The sequence below is a fragment of the Mytilus trossulus genome, chromosome 13 (assembly GCF_036588685.1).
Source record: "Mytilus trossulus isolate FHL-02 chromosome 13, PNRI_Mtr1.1.1.hap1, whole genome shotgun sequence".
NCBI classification, from domain to species: Eukaryota; Metazoa; Mollusca; class Bivalvia; order Mytilida; family Mytilidae; genus Mytilus; species Mytilus trossulus.
This window is the reverse complement of record NC_086385.1, coordinates 51,029,393-51,056,540: the sequence shown is the minus strand read 5'-3', so window position 1 is coordinate 51,056,540 and position 27,148 is coordinate 51,029,393. Positions and strand designations below refer to the sequence as shown.

The following is a 27,148-nucleotide window of genomic DNA, read 5'->3' as shown; positions in this document are numbered from 1 at the left end:
AAACATTTATCCAAACTATCAAAAGTCTAAAATAAACAGTTTACAGAGCATGGGGTAGATAATATATAGGTTCGTTTCGTGTGTATTTTAGTCCAGATGCCATCTAATTAACTATCGATTTGACCTCAGATGACCATATAAGCGATGTAAACAAAAATAAAGATACGAATAGATTAAAACAACACGTGCAATTGCATTTTTATAGGTCTGTTTGATTTTATTTTATAGATTAAAAATAGATGTTTCTAATTGTTTTTAACCATATAAGAATGATTTTATGTGCATCGAATTAGTAATCAAATGATTTACCGTAGTTTCAATTTCATTGTTGACATTCTTTTTATTTAAATAACCAGTACACGTACAATGCATGCGTTGTCAATCTCTAGCTAGGGGTTAACTTGAAGTTCACATGAATACCGGTTAGAATGATGATGACGTTTTCACTTGCAAGCGAATCAGTCAAAAATTATGTTTAATCGCTTATTTCAACAAAATTAAAGGAAATTGATTGCTAAAAGCAAATTATTATTTCATTATTCCAATTTGATTAATGATTGATCTAAAAAAAATCATACTTTATTTTTTTATATATATCGTAGCTAGTGCCCCTTTAAGTAGGGTAACAAATATACTGATAAAAACACCAAACAATTAAAATATGTGTATCATTTGCTATGTTTAATCATAATAAAAATTTGAGAATGGAAATATGCCAAAAAGACAACATCCCACCCAAAGAGCAGAAAACAAAAACCCACAAAGTATAATATACCTTCACCATTTTCCCCATCATTTTCTTTACTTCATGCATTATAAAAAGTATATATCATATTGTTGTCCTTCTTTAGTTGTGTATGTATTAAAGAAGACATTATTACTGTAAATTCAGAAATTATTGCATGCATTTAGTATTGCGATTTTGTCATTTTAGACTTGAACACGACTTTTTTTTTTTCGATTTTGAGAAAATCATGTTTAATTCATATAAAACATTTCAAAATGCGAGTTTAAATTATTGCATTTACAACTCTGTCGCATTTTTCGCAATAATAAAAACCTCGCATTGATTTCTAAATTTACAGTAATAAGTTGTAAACTTATGTTTCGTCTGTCTGTATAGTTTACTTGGTTTTGTCTCATCTTCTCATATACTGTAGATTTGTTATTATTTGTTGGCTACCAAATGTAGGGGTGAAACCAGACATTCTAAAAAGGGGGGTTCCCAACCCAGGACAAAGGTTCCAACTATATGTCCCCATTCAAATGCATTGATCGGCCCAAAAAAGGGGGGTTCCAACCCCCGGAACCCCTCCCCTGAATCCGCCAATGAAATGTACTTAACTTACCTAAAAGCTTCATAATAGAAAAATGTCCATCCCCATCCAACCAAAGGTACATAACTTACCTGAAAGCTTCATAATAGAAAAATGTCCATCCCCATCCAACCAAAGGTACATAACTTACCTGAAAGCTTCATAATAGAAAAATGTCCATCCCCATCCAACCAAAGGTACATAACTTACCTGAAAGCTTCATAAGGCCACGGTTTTTTAATTTGTTGGTTTACGGATTTTCTACATGAAAAAGTCGGGTCGGTCAGTCGGAAAAAAAGAAAAAAAAAGATCTTTCAAGACAGAAAACTGATATGCAAAATAAAAATATATTTCATCTTTCTAATAATATGTTTGTCATACTATTTTGTCATCGTTCTTGAATTTTAGTTTGATAAATATTATTGCTCAGCTGTAAACATTGCATGCCATTGTCTAATAATTTCCCGTAATTTCCCGTTAAAAAAAGGGGGGTACACGGACAAAGACGAAATTAAATCGTCATTTCACAAACAAGAAAAAACAGATTCACCTCAGTTATTTGACTTAGCTTTTAATCAAAACTTGGTGAAAAATAATAAGCACGAAAACTGATGAAGAAAAAAAAAGTAAAAACGTCGTACAAAATGTTTCAACACACGTGGAAAAAACGTAATAGACTCGTCCACTGGAAAAACGAGAATATCAGATTAAATAATCTGTTGTCATGCATTCCCGTTTTTTATCCAAATGGGCGATATTTTTTTAATATTCATGACAAGAAAATATCAAATGATTTGTTAAAATTCAGTACTTTAACTTGATGTCTTGAACTTCCACCTTTCCACATTTGGACAAGTCTATTTCTATGAGAACATGCATCTTACGGACTGGTGACAAATAAGGGAAACGAACTTATTGTGTAATGGGTTTAAACACAGGTTTCGTTCCGCAAAATTATTTGCGCAAACTACATTTCAAGGTCATTAATAATTGATTTGTCTATTTTTAGAAACGTAAACTGGAAGTTTCATTTTTTCACAATAGAAAGTGTCATCACTTCTGTTAGTGATTAATGCATTTCATTTCATAAAAAAAGGATATTTTAATTATTTTTCAGGGATAATGCATTTGTTAGGGTCGGCGAGAATAAAAAAAAGCCTGAAAATTCGATTTTATTTTTATTCTCGAAATCGGAAAAATCGGGTCGGCGGATCCGTAAACCAACAAATTAAAAAATCCTGGCCTAATAGAAAAATGTCCATCCCCATCCAACCAAAGGTACATAACTTACCTGAAAGCTTCATAATAGAAAAATGTCCATCCCCATCCAACCAAAGGTACATAACTTACCTGAAAGCTTCATAATAGAAAAATGTCCATCCCCATCCTACCAAAGGTACATTACTTACCTGAAAGCTTCATAATAGAAAAATGTCCATCCCCATCCAACCAAAGGTACATAACTTACCTGAAAGCTTCATAATAGAAAAATGTCCATCCCCATCCAACCAAAGGTACATAACTTACCTGAAAGCTTCATAATAGAAAAATGTCCATCCCCATCCTACCAAAGGTACATTACTTACCTGAAAGCTTCATAATAGAAAAATGTCCATCCCCATCCAACCAAAGGTACATAACTTACCTGAAAGCTTCATAATAGAAAAATGTCCATCCCCATCCTACCAAAGGTACATAACTTACCTGAAAGCTTCATAATAGAAAAATGTCCATCCCCATCCTACCAAAGGTACAAAACTTACCTGAAAGCTTCATAATAGAAAAATGTCCATCCCCATCCAACCAAAGGTACAAAACTTACCTGAAAGCTTCATAATAGAAAAATGTCCATCCCCATCCAACCAAAGGTACAAAACTTACCTGAAAGCTTCATAATAGAAAAATGTCCATCCCCATCCTACCAAAGGTACATAACTTACCTGAAAGCTTCATAATAGAAAAATGTCCATCCCCATCCTACCAAAGGTACAAAACTTACCTGAAAGCTTCATAATAGAAAAATGTCCATCCCCATCCTACCAAAGGTACATAACTTACCTGAAAGCTTCATAATAGAAAAATGTCCATCCCCATCCAACCAAAGGTACATAACTTACCTGAAAGCTTCATAATAGAAAAATGTCCATCCCCATCCAACCAAAGGTACATAACTTACCTGAAAGCTTCATAATAGAAAAATGTCCATCCCCATCCTACCAAAGGTACATAACTTACCTGAAAGCTTCATAATAGAAAAATGTCCATCCCCATCCTACCAAAGGTACATAACTTACCTGAAAGCTTCATAATAGAAAAATGTCCATCCCCATCCAACCAAAGGTACATAACTTACCTGAAAGCTTCATAATAGAAAAATGTCCATCCCCATCCAACCAAAGGTACATAACTTACCTGAAAGCTTCATAATAGAAAAATGTCCATCCCCATCCAACCAAAGGTACATAACTTACCTGAAAGCTTCATAATAGAAAAATGTCCATCCCCATCCAACCAAAGGTACATAACTTACCTGAAAGCTTCATAATAGAAAAATGTCCATCCCCATCCTACCAAAGGTACCAAGAAGAAACAGAATCTAAAGAAGTAGGAGCCCATGATAATAACGTCCTGAAAATAAAAAAAAAAATTGTGGTAACACAAGAAAAAACATGAAAAAGCATACAGTCATAATTACAATATTCTGTAAATAAATAAATATCAGAACTCTTACTACAATCATTATACTTAAAGCTTGAACTCCATATGATGTTTGGTTTTATTAAATGGCTTTTTATTTGTGTCGGTGAGTTAACATTGAAATTTAAAAAACTCAGAAAATATATTTCATTCTTGTTCATCTTCTAAATTTTTAAACCATGATCAACATATAAGTATAATATTGTGTAGGAAATCTCTGACTGCCAACATGGTCTAATACAAAACTGTGTCAATGTCTGAGGAACAATAATTTAATATCTTTGTCATGGGTCTTTGAATCTCACGGTAATTCAAGACATTTTTGATACAACCAATAATTCTATGGGTTTACTGTAAACATGGCAACATTCTGCGATAAAGAGCAGGGTTTCCAAAACGGTCATATATTCCGGACAATTTTATAATGTCCGATAAAAGTCCGGCTGGGCAAAGCATGAAACGGTCATATACTTTTTAGTTTTCAAGGCTTTTTCGATCATTTTAACATAATTAACATAATTCACGATCTTTTTCACCCAATCCTTTGCCTTTAACATAAACACATTTCCTGTCATAAAAGTGACATGATGTTTAATTACCATCAAAACAAGTACATTCTAATTTTAATCAAGGCTAATTAGTAGTTGGACAGCTGAAGTCTACCTGTTCAGTTGACAGGTGAACTATTTTCATTACCGGACATCGTATAAATTGATCGGTTTATTTACAATTATTTTCTTACATTTCATCAGCGGTTTGTATGTAATTGATTTAGTCCAAAAGATTAAAATTATAAGAAATTAGTTTATCAACATGATTTGATGAAAAATTTAAACAGATTTTAAATGAAAAATTGTCAAAACTACGTCTTATGAACTAGAACATGTGTGCGCATGTGCACAGATGGGAAATTTAATTAAATGCAAAAGCAGCATCCTACATTTCTTCAAATATATGCTAAAATTATCATTGATACCTGTATCTAATGTTCATTTCAAGAATTTTGTTGAAGAAGTAACATGAAAAGAGCTTGTTCACTCATTCGTGCTTTGTAAACATACACAGATTTTACGTTTCCGTTTTTGGTCCATGTTTTACCATTGTCAAGTCAACATCCGGTTAGAAAAATGTGATTTTTTAAAAACAAAAGTAAAAGTTTTTGACAATGTCATTTTGCACAAATAAAAAGTCTAAGGCAGATATGAGCAGGCTGATGTGCACACTATGAATGATGCACTGCCAATTTAACAGTTTACATCTGAACATCAAATTCATATCAAAGTAAAGTTTAAAATTGTATTTTTTTAATGTAATGTCAATCATTGGAATGGCCATCTGATTACCATAATTGCCTTTTGTGACTAAGTCTTAAAGGATTAAAATCGGGAACAGATATAAAATGTCCGGCTGGCTCAAATATTTTTTGGAAGCCCTGATAAAGAGACAGTCATTAGGCATATTATATTTTTATCAGCAAACATGGAAATAGTTTCTGATTCAGATTTGGTGTTGAATCTTAATATATTTTCTGTTATGCAGCCATTTGTCAAAGTTATTTTGTCAATTTTATTTTAACCTAGTTTTACACAAGACTTGTGGTCAAGATTTGTCAATTATCCATCAGTTAAACAAAAAGAACATCTCTGTCAAGAATAATAGCATAAAATATAATTTGCTAATTTTCAATGAAAAACAATTTTATAAGGTTGATTCTTCAGAAATTAAAGGACAGAGGAAGTATAGTAAATCAAATTTGGGAATTGATGCCATAAAAATTGGTGACTTTATCCAATCAAGAATAAGTTTAATACTCACTATCCAAAGCTTTCTGGTGTAAACATGTCTGAACAACATAAACTGGAAATACAGAGGAAACAGCAAAGGGGGAATAACTGTAAAAGAGAAATATAATTATTCAACATTTTGATTTGTTTTAAATTATTTTTTTACTCTTCGGTGTGTATCATACCCGTAGCCAGGGGGGTTCTGTGGGTTTGGACGAACCCCCCTTGAAAACAAATAAGCACTGTTAAAGTCAACTTTCTGTTAGAATTGTGACTGTTAACGTTGAGTTAGTGAGTCCAAATAACCCCCCTTGGAAATTCCTACCTAATAATCCAATTAGCCTATGATTGCTAATATCAGTGCAAATGAGAAATGTTGACTGCCAAAAACTAAGTCCATTTATCAATAAAATACCCCAATAATTATAACAGTTTTCTTCTGATGTACCTTCTTGAAATTACTATTTCCAAGTTTCATAACATTTCAGAAAAAGTTTGTCAAAGTTATTGATGTTTAAAAAAATGTGTTCTAAGACTGAAGTGAAGGCAAATGTTTACTGCTAAATAATTTGTTTTTCCTTGCTTTGTAAAAACTCATATATTTTTAATTTATGTAATTGAGTATGTAAATAACTTGCAATAATGTACGTTTGAGTTTTTTATCAGTAACTTGCTCTATATCATAAAGTATATTCCAATAAAATACTTTTGAGTAAGTTGCTAAATATCCTTGAGTATTTGATTTGCTTGCTATAAATCACTATAGTTTGCTCTAAATCCCTCTAAAAAGCTCTAAAATTTAATAAGTAATTTCTTCTATTATACTTGAGTTTAAGAGTAACTTGCACTTAATATACCTGAGTATATAAGTAATGTGCTTTATATCCATAATTTTGAGTATATGAGTAATATGCTTTTATCCTGATGAATACAAGTAACTTACTCTGACTGGCAGGCTTAACTTAAATACTTACAGAATGGAAAATACTTGTGTTGCTGATTATAAGGAAAGGATGATTTCCCTGATTTGGCAACCTGGAAAAAACCCACAATACATTCAAAGAAATGAAAAAAACTCATGACAAAGTTTAAAACTTTGATTACAGATTTTGAAGCTGTAGAAAAGATAAGCAGAAAATATTGATTATTTTGTTGTACAAATGTAGTAACTACTATTACTTAAACACCGCTGAATTTGGTAAGTTAATAAACATGAATAAAAAAAGGATGTTGAGTACAAATTAAATTATATGCATTAAAATCAAACTTTAACTGAATTCCTTTCAATGGCACAGAAGTTGTTAAAGTGCCAGTGGCCAAGTGGTCTAAGTAGTTCTACTGGAATTAATAGTCAGTCAACACTGAGGTTTTGTGTTCGACCCCTGTTGTTGGGTGCACTTGACTCCAATCTTAATGTACTAGGATTCTTTTAAGTTTTCCTATTGTACACTGACAACACTTTATAAAATCTTAACCAAAAAAATCCATTTAGCATTGCAGCCATAAAACCCATTGATAAAATTATTACTAAGACAATCACAAATAACATCACAAGTAAATGTTGTAGGTCGGTGGCATTAAAACACAGAAAACCTAAAATAACATACCTCCACTGGCATGACATCTCCTACAACAAATAGTTGTTCTACTCTTACATCAGGATCTTTATCCAACTGAAAAATAGTATAAAATAATTAACATAGTTGTTTAGTAATACAAAACAAGTTTTTCTGTTTGAATTTATATTCAGAATTTTCTCAGTTTGCATTTGAACTACATACTGTTACAGCATAGCTATGTCTAGCCTTTTGATGTTTTGATAGTGAAAATGTTGAAGTTAACATGTAGCAATACTTTAACATGTAAGTTATTCAAATATTCAAAGTTGATGGACCATGACTGAAGGTACATGGCTGAACAATCTCCATGGAAATGAGATGTGCCAATGTTAATACAACTGCATACCAAATACTATTTACTTACTATATTAAGTCTTTCCCTTTAATCAAACCTAAACACAAACATTAACTTGTAAACTATGTATAAGATTCAAAGTCAATGAACCATGGTGGGGCTCTATTGAAATAAGTCTTAAGACTTGCAAATTTGGCAAATATCATTGCCTCAACATAAGCACCTCTCAAACTGATCTAATCACAAACTAATACATATAAACTAAGCAAATGTTTCAAAGTATGACTAAGGGGGTGAAGCAAAATAATTTCCATGGTAATGAGATATGCTTATACAACTGCATACCAAATATTATTGACCCACCACTGGTGATTCCCCATAAACTGACCTAATCACAAACTAATAAATGTAAAATAAGCAAATGTTTCAAAGTCAATAGACCATGACTAAGGGACAGAGCAAAATAATCTCCATGGAAATGAGATATGCCAATGCTTAAACAACTGCATACCAAATACCATTGACCTACCACTTGTGGTCAACATAAACTAGGTCTAATCACAAACTAATACATTGTTGACGCCGCAGCCAACTACTCTAGAAACAGCATACCTATGTCTTGCTTTTTGACTTTGTCAAGGCGAAACAAAAATGGAGGGAACAAACAACAACAAACAATACATGGTCCAGACAGCCTAAATTGGTACCTGTTTCAATGGTTTTACACTTAATATTTTTGGGCCCTTTATAGCTTGCTGTTCAGTGTGAGCCAAGGCTCCATGTTGAAGACCATGCTTTGACTTATAATTGTTTAATTTTACAAATTGTGACTTTGATGGAGAGTTGTCTCATTGACACTCATATCACATCTTCTTATATTTAATAACTATACGTTGTGAGATTAAATTAGTTCTGTGCTCAAACTTAACATGTGATACATTCTATTCCAGAACTACTTTTTATAGAGGAGCATATATAAATAAGAACTGGAACTGCACAGATGTTTATATATATAACTTACCACATTAGGTTTGGCATGATGCTGGTAATGCATGTGGTTCCACCAATCGGGTGAAGCTCCCTGCAGGAGAATTTGTATTAAATAATCAATATTATTAAAATTGGATATATATGCATAAGAAATATTTGGGGCAATTTTCTATCCAACGCATCTCATATTATATCATTTAACTATATTAAAGGTGAAAAATAAAGATTAACATACACATAACCATAATATGCTATTTTTTTTATAAAATTAAAACAAATAACAATAGTCGTGATAGTGGAAAACAACAATGAAACCTGCAATAGATAATGATATTCATCCTCAATGTGTATAACTAAATGTAGCAACTGATAATGTGACCCATCTAATAATGGCTAATTTTTTAAATTCAGGTTATTTTTCGAATTGCTGCACAGAAAGGTCACCAGCGATCTGGTTTTTTTAACTTTTGAAAGACAGTTGGTGATAGCCAAAAAATTGTGCATCATTTAATTTGTTCAGACACAAAAAAATTAAAATAATTCAAGTTTTTGATCTTATTTCATTGTGTACCAATCACAACATTTATAGATATACTTTTTAAAGTTCCTGAAATGGTGAATTCAGCTGCATATACTTATTATATATATATAATGTATAGATTTTTTTAGATTTGCATGATCAATCACTCTAATTTTGTCAACTGACAATAAAAACTTTGTTCCTTACTTTAAACACAACATCAACATTTGTTTAGTTTCAATTTTTTTTAACAATTTATCTATGTGCGGATTATACCTTTAAGAATCCTAGTACAAAATAATGAAAAAAATGGTCCCATTTTGTGTTGTGAAAGACAGATAAATGACCAAAGTCATGCTGTAGCCAACCGCCTTGAGCCTGAAAAAATAAATCCCTTATATAACAAAAACATTAAATACAACAGGGTTGGTTAGAGCATACAAATTAACATGGACAGTACATTGCCAAATATATCAAACCGCTACCTAAATCTGAAGATAAAATTTGATTTTTCTAACAATCTCAATTTTAATGTCAAAACAATTTTGATATATTGAACATGGATTTCACATAAATTTCAACAGACGCAAATCACAATTGTAAATTGTTTATGCAAAATACTGCTATTATTAAACTGTATGCTCTAATTGTGTACAAAATAAAATATAACAAATATATAACAAAACGTATGAACTATGAACTATGAAATAAAAATACACCTCAGTTTTTAACATTATAATCAGAGAATTTTCAGCTCAGATACTACACCATTCATTTGTGATGACGGCTATGTCATTAATTTTATTAATTTCAGTATCATTTTTCATTATATATTTATAACTGGAAATAATATATAATTACGAGGATAAAAAACAATTTAAGAATTAGAATTTCGTTTCAGCTCAATTTTTTATGACACAAAGTCAAATTTAGGGCTCTTTCCTGAGAAGAGCTAAGTGGTTATAAATATTAAAAGGAGACAAACTTTGTGCAAATGGCAGTTTTCAATTCATTATGGAATAACAGGGCTAACTGGGAACTGTTCTGTCATTACTGTATCAAATTTCTATCATTTCAATCAAGATATTTTTCGTCTTATCTTCTGTTTCAAAAGATAATCTTAAAATGTTTAAAACAGAGACAAATAGACAATTCATGCATAAAACAACAGTTCATACAATTTACAATAAAAAATTGTGTGTTGAAATGAAAAAAATCAGTTTAATGACTAAATAAACTCAAAATTTTCTAAAAAAAAATGAGTGCTTAAAATTTCAAATAAAATACAAATAAATTCAATAATGATTATTTTTAAAATTTCTTAAACCACTTCTGACCTAACAACAAAAGAAACCTCTCAAGTCACAAAGCAATCAACTTTAGGAGTAAAAAGCCATCAAGTAGCCATAAAATGTTTCCATATACCAAATATAGTTGACCTATTGCATATAGTATTAGAAAAATAGACCAAAACTCAAAAACTTAACTTTGACCATTGAACCATGAAAATGAGGTCAAGGTCATATCACACCTGCCAGCTAGACATGTACACCTTATAATCACTCCATACACCAAATATAGTAGACCTATTGCATACAGTATAAGAAAAACAGACCAAAACACAAAAACTTAACTATAACCTATGAACTATGAAAATGAGGTCAAGGTCAGATGACACCTGCCAGTTGGACATGTACACCTTATTGTTCTTCCATACATTGAATATACTAGACCTATTGCTCATAGTATCTAAGATATGGACTTGACCACCAAAACATAACCTAAACATAAATGTTCACTGATCCATGAAATGAGGTCCAGGTCAAATGAAAACTGTCTGACGGGCATGAGGTACGCACATACCAAATATAGTTATCCTATTACTTATAATAAGAGAGAATTTATCATTTCAAAAAATCTTAACTTTTTTTTCAAGTAGTCACTGAACCATAAAAATGAGGTCAAGGACATTAGACATGTTACTGACAGAAGGTTCGTAACATGAGGCATCCATATACATAGTGTGAAGCATCCAGGTCTTCCATCTTCTAAAATATAAAGCTTTTAAGAAGTTAGCTAACTCCACTGCCGACAGGCTCGACAATAACTACTTACACAATTAATTTAAATTCAAATATAACTCATTAAAACTTCTAACATTCCTAACTCCAACCAGACCTTTTTTACTAATTAATTTGGTGCACACACATTTGATCATTTAACAATTATGAATCTGCTACCAATAAAAATTTCAAAACAAGCTTGATTGTTACAAAATCCAGAATTTAAAACAAACTTTACTGGTCTGAGATAAATAAAAATTAAAATGCAAAACTGAGGTCTATTTCTACATCCAAAAAGAGTTATCTCCTCATTGTAGGGAAGTCTGCTAGAGCTGAGGTTATTTTAGTAGTGCTGAACACTTTTTTGTGCTTACATTTTCCAAAAAAAAAATTTCTTCAATATCACACTTTCTAAACAGTGGTGGTTAAACAGGTTGTTATCAAATTTAAAAAAAAAAATTTTGGGTATAAACTAAATTTCTATGTTAAAAATATCTGAGTTATTATACAAGTATAATTGATAAAACTTGTTAATAACTCAATTTTATTTGCTTTTTGTTCAACTTAATGCTATTTTTTTGTGTCCCAACTAACCTAACCTCTAGCTACAGGCAGTCATAGTCCTACACAAAGGGAAATAACTCTTCCTAAATTATACAAACAACAATGTTGTACCTTGAGAAATCCCATTGTAAAATAATGTAAGACATGATTTAGTCTGGTGCTACTGAACACGGACAAATGTCCAAAGTCATGCTGTAGCCAAGCTGCTTGTGCCTTCAAAAACAGGTCAATATTTCCGTTATTTCAAATAAGATAATTTTCAAGTTTAGTGTCCTCACTCTTCCTCCAATGTTTGAAGTTCTATTTTCGATATATATTTTTTTAATACTTGTATATTTTTCTTGAATTCCTAGCATTTTTAATGGAATAAAAAAAATTAATAAAAAATATTTTTATCTTCACAATAGGTTGGTATATTATGAAATAATTGACATTTCTAATCCCAATTTTTTTTCTGTCTCATTTATATATACCCTAAATGAAATCTAGAATTGAAATCGGCTCAGAAATTATAATCAGATGTTTCGGTAAATATTTTTTTTATTGTCAGCTTTTAATTTACATGTGTATATATGGAAATAATGTAAGAATTTGAAAACACTTAATCCTAAATTACGATCTTCAATATAATTTATCATATTTAGATTATATTCCATAATTGTAACAATAATAAATATCACTTGGTTCACTTTCGTTTGTAAATAATAAATATCGTATAAAGTGTAAAGTTCAAGTTTACCTGTGATATTCCATAAAAAGCTAAAGAAATCAGGAATGGTGCCCATCCTACTCCAAAATATATAAGTGTAAAAGCTGCTAAAAGTTCTAATACCATTATATGGCCTAGATATAAACCAAAATATGTATAACTTGGCTTAAATAAACCCTGAAAAAGAAAAAGGAAAACAATTTAGCATAATATGGCCTTAAAATACTGATATACCTAAATATGAAAGCTTGCCTTCAACAAAATCTAAAACAGAAAAAGGGAAAACAGATGTTACATTATATTAAAAAGAATAAGTACTACTATAAGTGTGCGGAGACAAATGGCTCCTCAAAATCTTTACAATGTTCCAAGATAAAATTGGGCATAACTCTAGAATGGTACATGACTCACTGGCTAAATTTTAACTCTGTCTCCAAGTGGTGGTTCTGAACACTGTGAATGTTAAATATGGTTGAGACCCACTTAAATTGGAAAGTGGAAACAAAATAATTTGCTATTTTCCAAGTTATAAAGGGGCATAACTGTAGAAATTTTAATCACTCACAGTCTATTTTAGATCCCTGTCTGCAAGTTTTGGCTATAAGCATTAAGTATGAGATATATAAAATTTGGATGAGAAAAACTTTAGTTAGAGTGCAGACATGAATGGCACTGACAGATAGACAGTCAAAGATAACACATAACACCCTGTTGCATACAGCTGCATGGGCATGAAAATAAAAAGTTGTTCCTATTCATTTACGATGCTCACTTTGACAGGGAATGAAAAAGAAATTTAAAATATCAATGACCTCAATGCATTACATAAATCTGAATGTAGATTAAATATTTACCATTTGTTCAGCTGTTGATCGTAGCTTCCTAAAATCTTCATCTATAGTTCTATTCTGTGTGTCTTTAACAGAACCTACATGTAATGGCTTTAAATATTTCTTCACGCTGGCTACATCATTGTGGAAAGCTGTAAACGCATCCTGTAACAGAAGAAACAGTCACCTTTAAAAATCTTGCCACTTTTAGTTACTGTAAATTCAGAAATTATCGTAAGATTTTAATTAATGCCACTAATGCAATTGAATCCTATCACAATAATAAGAAGTCACATTAAGATATCTGATTCAGGTGTTGTAGACGAGTTGTCTCTAAATTGAAATTACGCTTTAATCTCTCATTTTTGTCAAAAATTGCAATAATTCAGAACTGGTTGCCATGTAGTATACATGTATAAACTGGTATGTTTGTTCTGGAGGTTTTACTCTACTTATATATAGACATACTATAGTAATAGCAATCATTACTTGTTACTGAAACCTTATGGTGGTACCTAACACTACAGGGAGAGTCATAACTCTGTTATATCAGCTAGACGTTTTAACTACGTTGCGTTGTGAAGGCAATACAAAGCTTCTCAATGATCAAAATTAGTGTTTGTCAAACTGCTATATACATAGTGTAATTTTTCTGATAAAAGGCTTGGTTTAAATTTTTTGAATTTTTTATATTTTTGTTAAAAGGTCAAAGTAAATACTTTGTCAAAATTTTATGAAAATTAATCTAGCCAAATTAATTTTAGTGAAAGTGTTGGGTACCACAGTAATGCCTTTAAGAGTAAGACACAGTACCATCCAGACACTACCTTAGCAAGTATACATTTTGTAAATTCAAATGACGAGGCAAGATTTAATCTTTACTTCAGTGGTGATTAAAATATTGAGTGGACATTTCTGTATATCAAGAAATTGAATTACATCTAGCTATTTGAGTTCTGATTAGAATCATACCACATCTTCTTATTTCTATAATTATATGTATGCTAATAATGTAGCATCTTAATCATTTCATAGTTCAGCCTTGAATTATAAGCAGATTGTAATACTCTTAGTATAATTAATTTCATATAAAATAATAAGTTTCAACATGTTAAACCTTGTAAAGTTCATATAACAGTTTATAATATCTTATATAAACAACAAATCGATGGAATTAAAACTCAATACAGGATAAGTCCGGAAAAACTTGTATCAATCTTGTTTTACCATTTACAACATTGTACAAAAATTAATTATCAATTTCGATCAAGCATGATTAGGTCAAACTTTCCAGTTCATATACACCTAGCTGCCAAAACACTTATGTACAGAACACTTCTTACTAGGGATTTAAACAGATATTTTTTAAATTTCAAAATCAATAAATTGTATTATTTTTATTCTTAAACATGTAATCGGCAACACATCATTCACATCCTAGGTCATTTAAGACATTTGGTCCAAGGACACAGTTATCGTCCTTTGGTTTTCGTTGTCTATGAATATAGTCCCTAGTGTAAACAGTGTATAACTTGCATGTTTTATTTGATAAACTTTCCCAATTTATTTCTTGATATTAAATACATGCACTATTAAGTAGGGGGATGTAATTACATGTCAAAAAAATTTGGGTGCTGAATCTTTATGTTAAGTATTGAATTGGTCCAGTTCTAAAAGGTCTAATTTTATAACGTCTGAAGCTGTCAAACTGAATTTCACACCCCCTTTACACAGAATTGTCAATATTTTGAGTTAGAGCTGGTAGAAGTTTCTTTAATTTTGATATTATTTGTCTCACTGGTAGTACACTACACTGTAAAAATCTTTTTGAAAAAGAGCAGGTGCGATTTTTTTAATTTGAATTTATTGTCTAAAAGAAATGCACTACGAGATAACTGTGTTCTCGGGCCATTTTCTGAACTGTAAAATATAACTGACTTGGCCTTACAAGTCATATAATATGATTTAATTTTAACGAATCTGATTCTGAGGCTTATAAATTGTAGCCTGGTACTTTTATGATAACTATTTGGCATGTAGGTAAAATAAATTCAAGAATACTGCATATTTCAATGTTTTCAAAGCTTGAAAGCAAAAAATACATGGACTTTTTTACTTAGTTTACTACTTAAAGATTTTGTTTTAAATTATGAAGGAAATCAGCAAGAAAATGAGAAATCAATACAAAATAAGTGAATATTTTATTTCGAAAAAAACACCCTGATTTTCCGCATTCCAATGTTCATAATGTATTTGATATCAAAATTCATATTTTTCCTGAAGTCTGATAATACATATCATACATGTCATAACAATGTACTAGTTTATCTTGACAACCCTGGTGTTTACTTATCATGCTTATTGAGCCCAGACAAAGTGATCAATATGTAAACAACAGTTATTATGCAATCACAAATCTTTTGGAATGATTTTTTTATTTTATTTATCCCTAATGTTTACACACACCAATTTTTCTGTGTCATCCTGAACATGGAGTATTTCACGTATTTCACATATTATATATATTAAAAATCTCTTATGCCAGAGTGTTCTAGTTTTCTTCAATACCTAAGAATATTTAACAAAAAGATAATTGATTTTTTTTTCTTTCTGTTGTATTCTATTTTTTGAACTTATATTTTCTAAATAACAAAAATTAAATTTACAGATTAACAACCACATTTAGCAAACTTTTAAGTATCATTACATGACCATGTATATATAATCATGATAATACATGCAATAGTCTGAATAAGTCTCAATTCAATTTTATACATGAATATTTTTTAACATTCCACGACCTGAAGACAATAATCAATAATCATTTACTGTTATTAATTCAAAATCTTAAATCAAAATATCATGAATAGTGAATAAACTTACAATATAAATTTTCTAAATAGAGCAAAGCAATCAATTTCAAATATTTAAAGGGAAAAATACTTTAAGTTCATGAACATTCCAGTACACATGTACATGATGTACAAGTATACACATTTTCTAACTTTGGATTAAAAATTGAGTATGATTTTTTTTGGGTAATAGGTTTCATAATGAACCTATATCTGTACTTAGAAAAATAATAAATACAAAACAAAAAACTGTCAAAGTTTGATTACAGTTTTTTTTTCCTTTCAAAGTCAAATGATTTTGAAGAATTCCACAAATACAAATGTAAACATGGTACATCATATATCCAGCTCAACATGTTGGTCTATAGCTAGTACAAAGCAGGGTTCAGATTACATTAACATGTACTCATCTTGGTATGACATTAAGCACCAATTCATCATTCATCATTCTCATCATCAGATATATGAGGCATTGGCCACATCTTTAACCAATGTTTAGCAGCAATAGCCACATCTTTAAACAATGTTTAGTAGCAATATAGCCACATCTTTAAACAATGTTTAGGAGCAATAGCCACATCTTTAAACAATGTTTAGTAGCAATAGCCACATCTTTAACCAATGTTTAGCAGCAATAGCCACATCTTTAACCAATGAATAGCAGCAATAGCCACATCTTTAACCAATGATTAGCAGCAATAGCCACATCTTTAACCAATGTTTAGCAGCAATAGCCACATCTTTAACCAATGATTAGCAGCAATAGCCACATCTTTAACCAATGATTAGCAGCAATAGCCACATCTTAATGTTTAACAGCAATAGCCACATCTTTAACCAATGACTAGCAGCAATAGCCACATCTTTAACCAATGTTTAGCAGCAATAGCCACATCTTTAACCAATGTTTAGCAGCAATAGCCACATCTTTAACCAATGATTAGCAGCAATAGCCACATCTTTAACCAATGATTAGCAGCAATAGCCACATCTTTAACCAACCAATGTTTAGCAGCATGGTTTAGTATGGTCTTTAAAAAGATAAAACAAGGCTGAAATCTGATAAGACTTGGGATTTTAACCTTAACACCCTGTGTGTACAGTATTTAGATAACACTCCTAACATTTATGCCACCCCTAGTACAACTCATCACTTAACTCACTGTGGCATCTTGTTCAGAATAATGACTGATGACCTTAGTGCCACCTAGATGTTTATACATTTGTACCATTCCCTCTTGTTGCCACCCTTATGTACAATTTATTACTTTACTCACTGTGGCATCTTCTCCACTATAATGACTGATGACCTCGGTGCCACTCTTCTGTACAATTATCACTTTAATCACCGTGGCATCTTGTCCAGAATAATGGCTGATGACCTTAGTGCCACCCTTTTGTACAATTATCACTTTAATCACTGTGGCATCTTGTCCAGAATAATGACTGATGACCTTAGTGCCACCTAGATGTTTATGCCATTCCCTCTCGTTGCCACCCTTATGTACAATGTATTACTTTACTCACTGTGGCATCTTGTCCACTATAACGACTGATGACCATAGTGCAACCCTTATGTACAATTATCACTTTACTCAACATGGCATGTTGTCCAGTATAATGGCTGATGACCTTAGTGCCACCTGGATGTTTATGCCATTCACTCTTGTTGCCACTCTTATGTTCAATTTATTACTTTACTCACCGTGGCATCTTGTCTACTATAATGACTGATGACCTTAGTGCCACCCTTATGTACAATTATCACTTTACTCACCGTGGCATCTTGTCCACTATAATGACTGATGACCTTAGTGCCACCCTTATGTACAATTATCACTTTACTCACCATGGCATCTTGTCCACTATAATACTCACCGTGGCATCTTGTCCACTATAATGACTGATGACCTTAGTGCCACGCTTAAGTACAATTATCACTTTATTCACCGTGGCATCTTGTCCACTATAATGACTGATGACCTTAGTGCCACCCTTATGTACAATTTATTACTTTATTCACCGTGGCATCTTGTCCACTATAATGACTAATAACCTTAGTGCCACCCTTATGTACAATTATCACTTTACTCAACGTGGCATGTTGTCCAGAATAATGGCTGATGACCTTAGTGCCACCTGGATGTTTATGCCTTTCCCTCTTGTTGCCACTCTTGTGTTCAATTTATTACTTTACCCACTGTGGCATCTTGTCCACTATAATGACTGATGACCATAGTGCCACCCTTATGTACAATTATCACTTTACTCACTGTGGCATCTTGTCCACTATAATGACTGATGACCTTAGTGCCACCTGGATGTTTTCTGGCCCAGTTTGTGATATTATAGACCTCCCCCTGTATAACCATCCACCTATCTTCCCTCTTGTCATGTTTAGCTATTTCGTCCCATGTATAAACTGCCTTTTGCTGTTCTTGCTTGCCACCTTTCCCCATCTCTAACCTAATTTGATTTTAATCTGTGTCTATCAGAGGTATAGCTGAAATAATAGAAAACAAATCTATATTGTCATGATTGTATGGACAACAAACGAGATAATGATTGGTGACATGGTGTGTGATAATGAATTCCGAGCTGAAACCTTTTTTTTTTATTATATTAATGTATAGTCCCTTTCTCAGCAGGATTTGCACATATCAACCCAAAAATAAAGGCTGTGTTTAATGATACAATAACCTGATCATTACTATAACTACATAATGATATATTAGGGGAGGGTTGAGATCTCACAAAACATGTTAACTATTTCTCAGTGGTTTCCAATTTCTAGCTTGAACTCATAAAGGGTTACCATACATCCATATGCATTTATAATTAAAAAGTCAGCAAAAACAGCTAAAAGATTGTAATGGAAGGACAGATAGTATAAAGGGGACATTTGATGCGTCATCATGTTTGACCTTAATCAGGTTGGGCACAACCCACCAAATGGGGAACTGTTCCTCAAATGAGTAACAACCCCTCATTTGAGTAATCATTGTATAGTGCTAAAAAAAAAAAATTCTAAACTGAGTCTTTTTTTCGTAAAATGGCACATATTCATGAAAAAATCAGCACTTTTTCTTAAAGATGATTATCCCTATCTTGATTTGCTGAAAAGATACAAGCCTATGAAAACTTAGAAAATTTGACTAAAATACATAATAAAAATATAGTTCTTTGGAAGAAGTTGTTCCATTTTCTATAAATTTGTGCCATTTTAACTAAAAAGACCCATTTTTAGAAAATATTGTTTTTAGCACTATGAAATGATTACTCAAATGAGGGGTTGTTACTCATTTGGGGAATAGTTCCTCACCTCTTACATTTATATCAATTCATCTAAAATCATCTTATTTTTCAATCAACAATAAAAGTTTTTGTTTGCATAAAATAAGGATAAAACGTACCAAGAGTGAAGATCAAAAGAAATAGGCAATTAATAAATCTATCATCCTTATATATCAAACATCTAATATATACATTTGTGTATTCAAAAAATAACGGTCAAATACTTGTATATTGAATTGATTATAATTGTATATTGATGGGTATGTATAATTATGTAAGACAGAGGTTGAAAGGTAATGTGGTCAATTTGATTGACAGTTTAGGAGGTGGGGCATTGTAATTAAAGGTCTACCTTGTCTCTGATTGTTTGTTGATAATCACAGTTGTCAATCATACTAGAACTGAATCAATACCCAATTATCTAATCAAAATGTTTGAAAAAAGCCTGCACATAAACACACCTTAATGACATACATTCTTGAATGAACTGCTCCAAAAATCTATCCATTTTGTCAGTTTATATGTGTATTATGTGCACATACATAAGAACTATATTTCAGTGTGAATACATTTAGTAATAGTAGCTAACCTGTCATGTTGTTAGGAAGGCCAGTGCCTAAGTAATGATTTAGAACAAGTTCTAATCTTTCCAAAAAAAATTAAATCATGTTACGTACAATATATATACAAAAATGTATAATCATAGTAGTTTAAATGTACTGTTGACAGTAGAATTTTACAGTTTTTATTATTCGTGTACAATTATCTCAAAGATTTTTTTCTGTATTAAAAAAATAACATTTAAATTCTGAGTTTACCTGCAACATCCAATGGGAAGTTTTTAAAGACCTAAACTGGCGATATAGCCCATGCACGGTCGGTAAAAGAAATGTACGCAATATTTATGTCATTAAAAGCTGCATGAAAACAAAATAATTTTTGCATGTGTATTGTAATGGTAATGCACGTAAACATAATGCACTGATTAATTTAATGACCATTAATGATTTATCTGATGACCAGATTACCTGTAACAACAAATTCAAATGTACATGTAAGGACACCTTTTGTATCAGGTGATTTGATTGAGGTCATAAACTTGTCATCAGGTAAAATTTTGAAAAAAAAGTTTTTTTACACAAGTTACAAATTTAACAGTAATGAAATTGATTGGAAATAATTTCATCATTTAGAAAATTGTATCATATTTGCAGTTTAAACCATTAGCCACTAGTCTGATTCCCCAAACTAAATGTAGTAAACATTGATTAAGTCTAGTGAAAATTTCAACATTATATCAAAAAAGGAACAAGTTTTGATACGTTAGTTTCTAGATGATGTCATTTGTTTTGGCGCAGACTGTAATTGGCCAAAATGGAAAGAGCTAGCCAAATCACTGGTGTATTGGACAAGTACATTGCAGCTTTTACTTACATTTAGTATATATTAGTAATTACAATCAAAGAAATCTTCTCATCTGGTCTTTGTCATTTTTCGAAAAATAAAAAAAACATCTGACATACACATATACATGTACATACTAAGATATATACATGGTATAGGAAGATACAGTATAAAATGCCAATGAGAAAACTCAACATGTACTTTTTACTGGTCAGTTTTCCAAGAGAACTATTTCATAAAATGGTAGGTTATCCTCACATACATGTACATAGTAATTTGTGTGAGGACCATGATAGCTGGATTAGATACAAATGTAACCATGGTAACAAGATAAACAACTTAATAAATGCATTGGCTGATTCAGGGGGGGGGGGGGGGGGCAGGGTTTGGACCCCCCTTGTCCTGGGTTGGGAAACCCCTCTTTTTAAAATGGCCGGACCCGTCCCTGATTTACATTGCACAGCTAATTTATATTTCGTAACATTTAATGAACCTAACATCCCGTAACATTAAGTGAACCCATCATAGACCAGATTTGAAGATAAAATGTACTTTTAGATACTGGTTGCTATATTTTATCTAACTCTGTATACATATATAATCTATATGACCATGTCATTATGACCTTCCGTATAATAAAGTAAGCTGTGACGTGTGTTACTGTATGTTTTTTCTAGTATTTATCAGGATCAGATCAAAAGACCCATTCACACTGAGAATTTTTCTAAAATAATGCTGAATACTTAAATTTATGAACTTATCCTGAGACTTTGAATGTAGTAATGATGCATATAAGTTGTCTTACATATATACATGAAATAGGTCCAAGACTTATCCAACTATTTTTTCTTCTAGTACAGTCATGACAGTCAAATAACTAGTATTCATAGACAACTACATGTATCAAATTCAAGCAGTTTCCCAATCCAGGATTTTTAGGGGCCCCAACCTAGACAAAGTTTAGAGAGGAACAGACAGGGAACAGAATAAAATTGAGAATGGAAATGGGGAATGATGTGTCAAAGAGACAACAACCCGACCATAGAAAAAAACAACAGTAGAAGATCATCAACAGGTCAGGTTAATGTGGACTTCTCGCACATACATGAAACATTGTGAAACAGGTCCAAGACTTATCCAACTATTTTGTCTTCTAGTACATGCTCATGATAATATTCAATTTAAAACAGTCAAGTTACTAGTATTCATAGACAACTACATGTATCAAATTCTAAGCTACATCATGTACATTGAAGACGGTCTACAATGTATATGATGTAGCGAGAAGTCCACATTAACATGTCAGATTAAGGTTCAAAGGCAATATTTTGCCCAAATTTTATGAAAATTAAACAAGCCAAATTAATTTCAATCAGGATGTTAGGTAACACCTTAAACCACTATATTGCTTTTTGTCCGGCAAGATTGGACATCACTTACGTCACTGAAAAATTTTGTAGAAAAATCTAACGCCATAATCATAGGCAAACCCAGTCATTTTCCAGTGGGGCTGGGGGCTAAGGCCCCCACCTTTTGTGGCAAAAAAAAATGGTTGTCAGATCATGCTGATAGGGAATCACTGAAGCAAGACTGGATCAGGCCCCCTTAGATCAATCAGAGCCCCCCCTCTCTTATAAACAGTTCTTGAACCGCCACTAACAATGTCAATGGAAAAGTAATTGTCGTATGATGTCAAAAGTTCAAGCGTGACAGATTCTCAGGTCAAGCGGGACAGATTTCCAAACAGTGATACAGTGTATTCAGATTGGTGTATATAATTTGTACATGTACTAGTATATGTCAATGTATGTGCAAAACAATATTTTGGGACCTTTAAAATACTGTTTTTTACCATGTTTATCTTCTATTTATGTTAATTATCATAATTCTTTGACAACATTTGGCAGAAGGTCCATATTAGCCTCATGTCTGACATTGTCTGTATAACAGGGTGGTTTTAATCAATGAAAATCGTCTCTACCACGTCTGTACAAGATATGACTGGTTTCTATGCAAACCATTACATCAGAAACATAAGATGATAAGTCATTGCATATTGTCAATCAATTTTTATCACATAAAGGACAATTTATATACCTTGACATATCTTTAAAACTTAGTGTAACAAAATCAACGACTTAAAAAGCATACCAACAAACTTTAAAGTTATTGGCTTCGCTGAATCTTCATAATCATAATTACAGTGAGTTGCACCCTTTGACAGCAACGGAATTTTCGCGAGGTTTCTACAAATAATATTTTATGAGTTCCACGTAACGTTTGTCTGAACTTACCTTTTATAATATTATAATGAGTTGTAAAATTTCACTATAATTACCTCTGTTTTGGCCAAATCAGATTATACAACTTGGTTTCCACGCACGGTCTATTTTATAACCAGCCGGTAGGCAACCGGAAGACAGGAATTAAGGTGAAGGTCTTATCTAATAACTAAACACAGAAAAGTGTGTGTCACCAAGGACGTGCGCTTGGGCGTGTTATTAAAATATTGGCTCAATATTATCATCTTTATATTGAGCCTTGAATTTGAGGTCGGATAACTTAGCAAAAATAAGATAATTTTATTAACCAATAATGTAAATGTTTCCACATGTATTTGGGGCATGAACCCCCCTTTTTTTTGGACCTCACAAAAAAAAAATTGTTTGGTGTTTTTTTTATTTATTTGCAATTTTCTACAATGTATAAACAGATATCAAGTCTCAACAATCAATTGCTAGTCGATTACAATAACTTTTTTACTTTCCATATGAGCCCCAAGTGAAAAAAAGAAGCTTCGTTCACTTTGGGCTCGTACATTTTGTCGTATGGATAGTAAAAAAGTTGTTGTAATCGACTAGCAATGGATTGTTGAGACTTAATATCTGTTTATAAATTGTAGAAAATTGTAAATAAATTAAAAAAAACACCAAATATTTTTTTGTTTTTGTAGGTAAAAAAAAAAGAGTATCGGCCCCAAATACCTGTGAATGTTTCCAATAATCAATAATGTATCTTTCCAAAATCTCCAATCTCAGTAGAGCCGGCTAGACCCTGACCAACTAATTTAGTTTACCTGTACCTTAAAAAATATGCTATCCGTTCATTAATTTGAACTGAAAGATAAATCATAGGCCAGTAGTTATCTTAGACGTTTTATACAAATACAAATATTTTATTGGCACAAACACAATTACAATAATTGACAAAGGCCCATATTACAGTGCATTACAACAATGAATACAGCATACATTTACTAGTATTTAAATATGTTATAAATAAGAAGCTAAAATCTCGTTTCTATACATCAGACATTTATGTATATAAGAACTAGTCACTTTCAGGACTTTTAAAGAATTACTATTAATACAACTATTAATATTTAGCTGATTTTCACTACAACATGTAGGAAGTATATTTAATATCTTATTTTTAAAGTTAAATCTATAGTTTGAAAAAAATTCACATTTCAGTAAAAAGTGATTTTCATCTTCTACCTCACCTGATTTACATACATTACAAACTCGTTCGTCGGTGGCTAAACCTAGATATCGCCCCTTTTCAATAGCAAGATTGTGTGCACTCAATATTTGAAAAAAATGTATACATTTGATAAAACATTACACAATGTAATAAAGATTCTGAAAACATGCAAAAAGCATGTCTTCAAAACCCAAAAGATTTGATAAAATTTGCATTTGAAATAATAGTCAAACACAAATCTTTTTACTGGTAAACTGTTGGCTGCCGCTCACTAAGACTTGGCAAAATAGCCATTGCTATAGAAAATATATGCTATTTTGCCGGCTTAAATTTTGTCGGTGCATGCTGACAAATTGCCGCTGCCTTTAAAATATGATAAAATATGACATATTAACAGTGTGTGATCCAGAACTTTTTATAAGGGGGGACCACTGACTGACCTAAGGGGGCCGCTCCAGTGACTTCCTATATAATCAACCATTTTTTTCCACAAAAAGGGGGATAACCCGCCCCAGGCACCCTAAATCTGTCGATGCATATTGAAGGGTGGGGTGGGATGACTTGGGATACTCCATTTCAAAATTCTGCTTCTTGCATTTTTCCCATTTTTTCAATCTTTTTCCGTTCGCACAGTCACTTTTCCCCGGCTTCGCTCATCCAACTTCTGAACTCCTAGTATATCACACGCACTGATAGTATGTCATCCCATGTACTCGTCTTATATAACTCAGTCGTAAACTACTGCATCACATATATAATATCATAGTGCAACTTCTGAAGCAAGGTTGTCGGTTGTCCGAACTTTCACGAAGTCCTGCGTTTAACACCGATTGTCGAGTTATAAGCTTAGAACTGTCTTTGATTGGAAGTTGACCATAGTGCTGCTGACACTGACGGGATGACTCGTAGACATGTTATTTTTTTTGCCGTTGTTTTTTGCTATAGTTATCATATGTTTATATTAACTGATTTTGTACTATATGTATATATGTATATTTATTTTTGGCTGTTTGTTTGGTCTATATCAACCACACTTGCATTATAATGCATTAGATGTTCAAAATAGGTTCTTAATCTACATCTTACTTTAAGAACTTTGTTCTCAATATATAAAAAAAGAAGATGTGGTATGATTGCCAATGAGATAACTATCAACAAAAGATCAAAATGACACAAACATTAACAATTATAGGTCACCGTACGGCCTTCAACAATGAACAAAGCCCATACCGCATATAGTCAGCTATAAAAGGCCCCGATAAGACAATATAAAACAATTTAAGCGAGAAAACTAACGGCCTTATTTAAGTTATATTCTATCTCTTTGTTTGTATCAGTGGCGGATCCAGCCATTTTAAAGGGGGGGGGGGTGAACTATATGTCCCCATTCAAATACATTGATCGACCAAAAAAGGGGGGTTCCAACCCCCGGACCCCCACCCCCCTGGACCCGCCAATGTGCATTGTACGAACATTATTGATGTTTTAATGTTTATGCCCTATGGGGCCCATACAATTGGAACAAAAAACTTCTTCATTTTTTTCATAATAGTCTCATGCAATTGTTTAAAAAAAAAACACACACCATGACGTAATGCAACAAGCTGTAAGGGTATATAAACTGTTTTTAGAGACTAACATAGCTACCAGTATATATACTCAAGTTGTGCTACAGGCTAGCCTGCGTCCAAATTCAAATGATTTTATACAGAAATTTTACACGATACATTACTATGTCCTTTCAGCACCTGCTCTTGGTGGCTCCTGTTTTTGGATAACCACATATTAGTCTTATTCATGTGCATTAGCCACAAGGAGGACTATAATATAGAAATCTTTTCAAGTGTTAGTTTATGCTTGTGTGGTCAAGTGTTAGTTTATGCTTGTGTGGTTAAGTGTTAGTTTATGCTTGTGTGGTTAAGTGTTTAAGTTTTCATATTTCTGTGTAACATTGGCTTGATTGTCCTTTAAGCACATGCCCTTGGTGACTCCTGCATATGAACAACACTCAGAACTATTTGTTCATGTCCATCAGCCACAAAGAACTTAACTCAAAAGCTTTTTCTATTATAGATCTAATGCTGCTTCTGGTGCATGGCCAATAAGCACTAAACATACTGGTTTATGTGACTTCATGTATTATTAACTCAATTTATATTTCATGTGTTTTTTCAGTTGTATTTCTATTTTTTATTTTCTTGTGTATTGTCTAATATTGCAATTGTGTGATAAAAAACCGTGATTATGCCAGTGATGTTGTTGGCTTTTTTTCAAAACTACCTCTACCCTTTTTTATTGGGAAAATATGCCTCATTTTCATCAAATTGGGAAAATTCAAATTAACCATGAATTTGACTGAAACTTAAATTTACAGACCCATTTTCAAGAGTCAAACCCTGCTCTAAAATAACACCTCATTTTGTCAGTGATGATACAGAAATAGACCCTCAGATCTGCAAATATAGTCATTTTAGGCATGAAATATGTTTAAATGAGTGTTTTTTCAGTTTGTATTCATGCACAATTTCTACTGTGACAGCACTGTTTGGAAAAAAAATCGTATTTTTTGGGAATAATTCTAAGCAATTTGTTTTCAAATTGGGATTCCTCTCCAGGGGAAAAAGCCTTTATTCTACACAAATTTAAGGCAAACAATATCACTGTATGCCTATATGTTGGGTCCTCTATTGGAATTAAAATTTATCTTATCTTATCTTATACTCTATAT

At 32.0% G+C, this 27,148-nt stretch overlaps 1 protein-coding gene across 4 annotated transcripts in view; it reads right to left on the bottom strand.

Annotated features, from left to right (window-relative positions):
* Positions 1 to 27,148, bottom strand: part of LOC134694951 (fatty acid desaturase 2-like) — a 38,459-nt gene that overhangs the window by 10,786 nt on the left and 525 nt on the right. The window contains exons 1-10 of one of the 4 annotated variants that reach the window (XM_063556070.1): positions 23,276 to 23,386; positions 18,513 to 18,742; positions 13,412 to 13,552; positions 12,588 to 12,734; positions 9,498 to 9,599; positions 8,733 to 8,792; positions 7,405 to 7,470; positions 6,772 to 6,832; positions 5,829 to 5,905; positions 3,847 to 3,944 (exon numbers count right to left, since the gene is read on the bottom strand). In XM_063556070.1, the coding sequence (XP_063412140.1) occupies positions 3,847 to 3,944; positions 5,829 to 5,905; positions 6,772 to 6,832; positions 7,405 to 7,470; positions 8,733 to 8,792; positions 9,498 to 9,599; positions 12,588 to 12,734; positions 13,412 to 13,552; positions 18,513 to 18,698 (938 nt within the window). In that variant the 5' untranslated portion in view covers positions 18,699 to 18,742; positions 23,276 to 23,386. Of the gene's footprint in view, positions 1 to 3,846; positions 3,945 to 5,828; positions 5,906 to 6,771; positions 6,833 to 7,404; positions 7,471 to 8,732; positions 8,793 to 9,497; positions 9,600 to 11,959; positions 12,062 to 12,587; positions 12,735 to 13,411; positions 13,553 to 18,512; positions 18,743 to 23,231; positions 23,387 to 27,148 lie in introns of those variants that run through there. The other 3 variants (XM_063556068.1, XM_063556067.1, XM_063556071.1) reach the window with 3 other exon arrangements.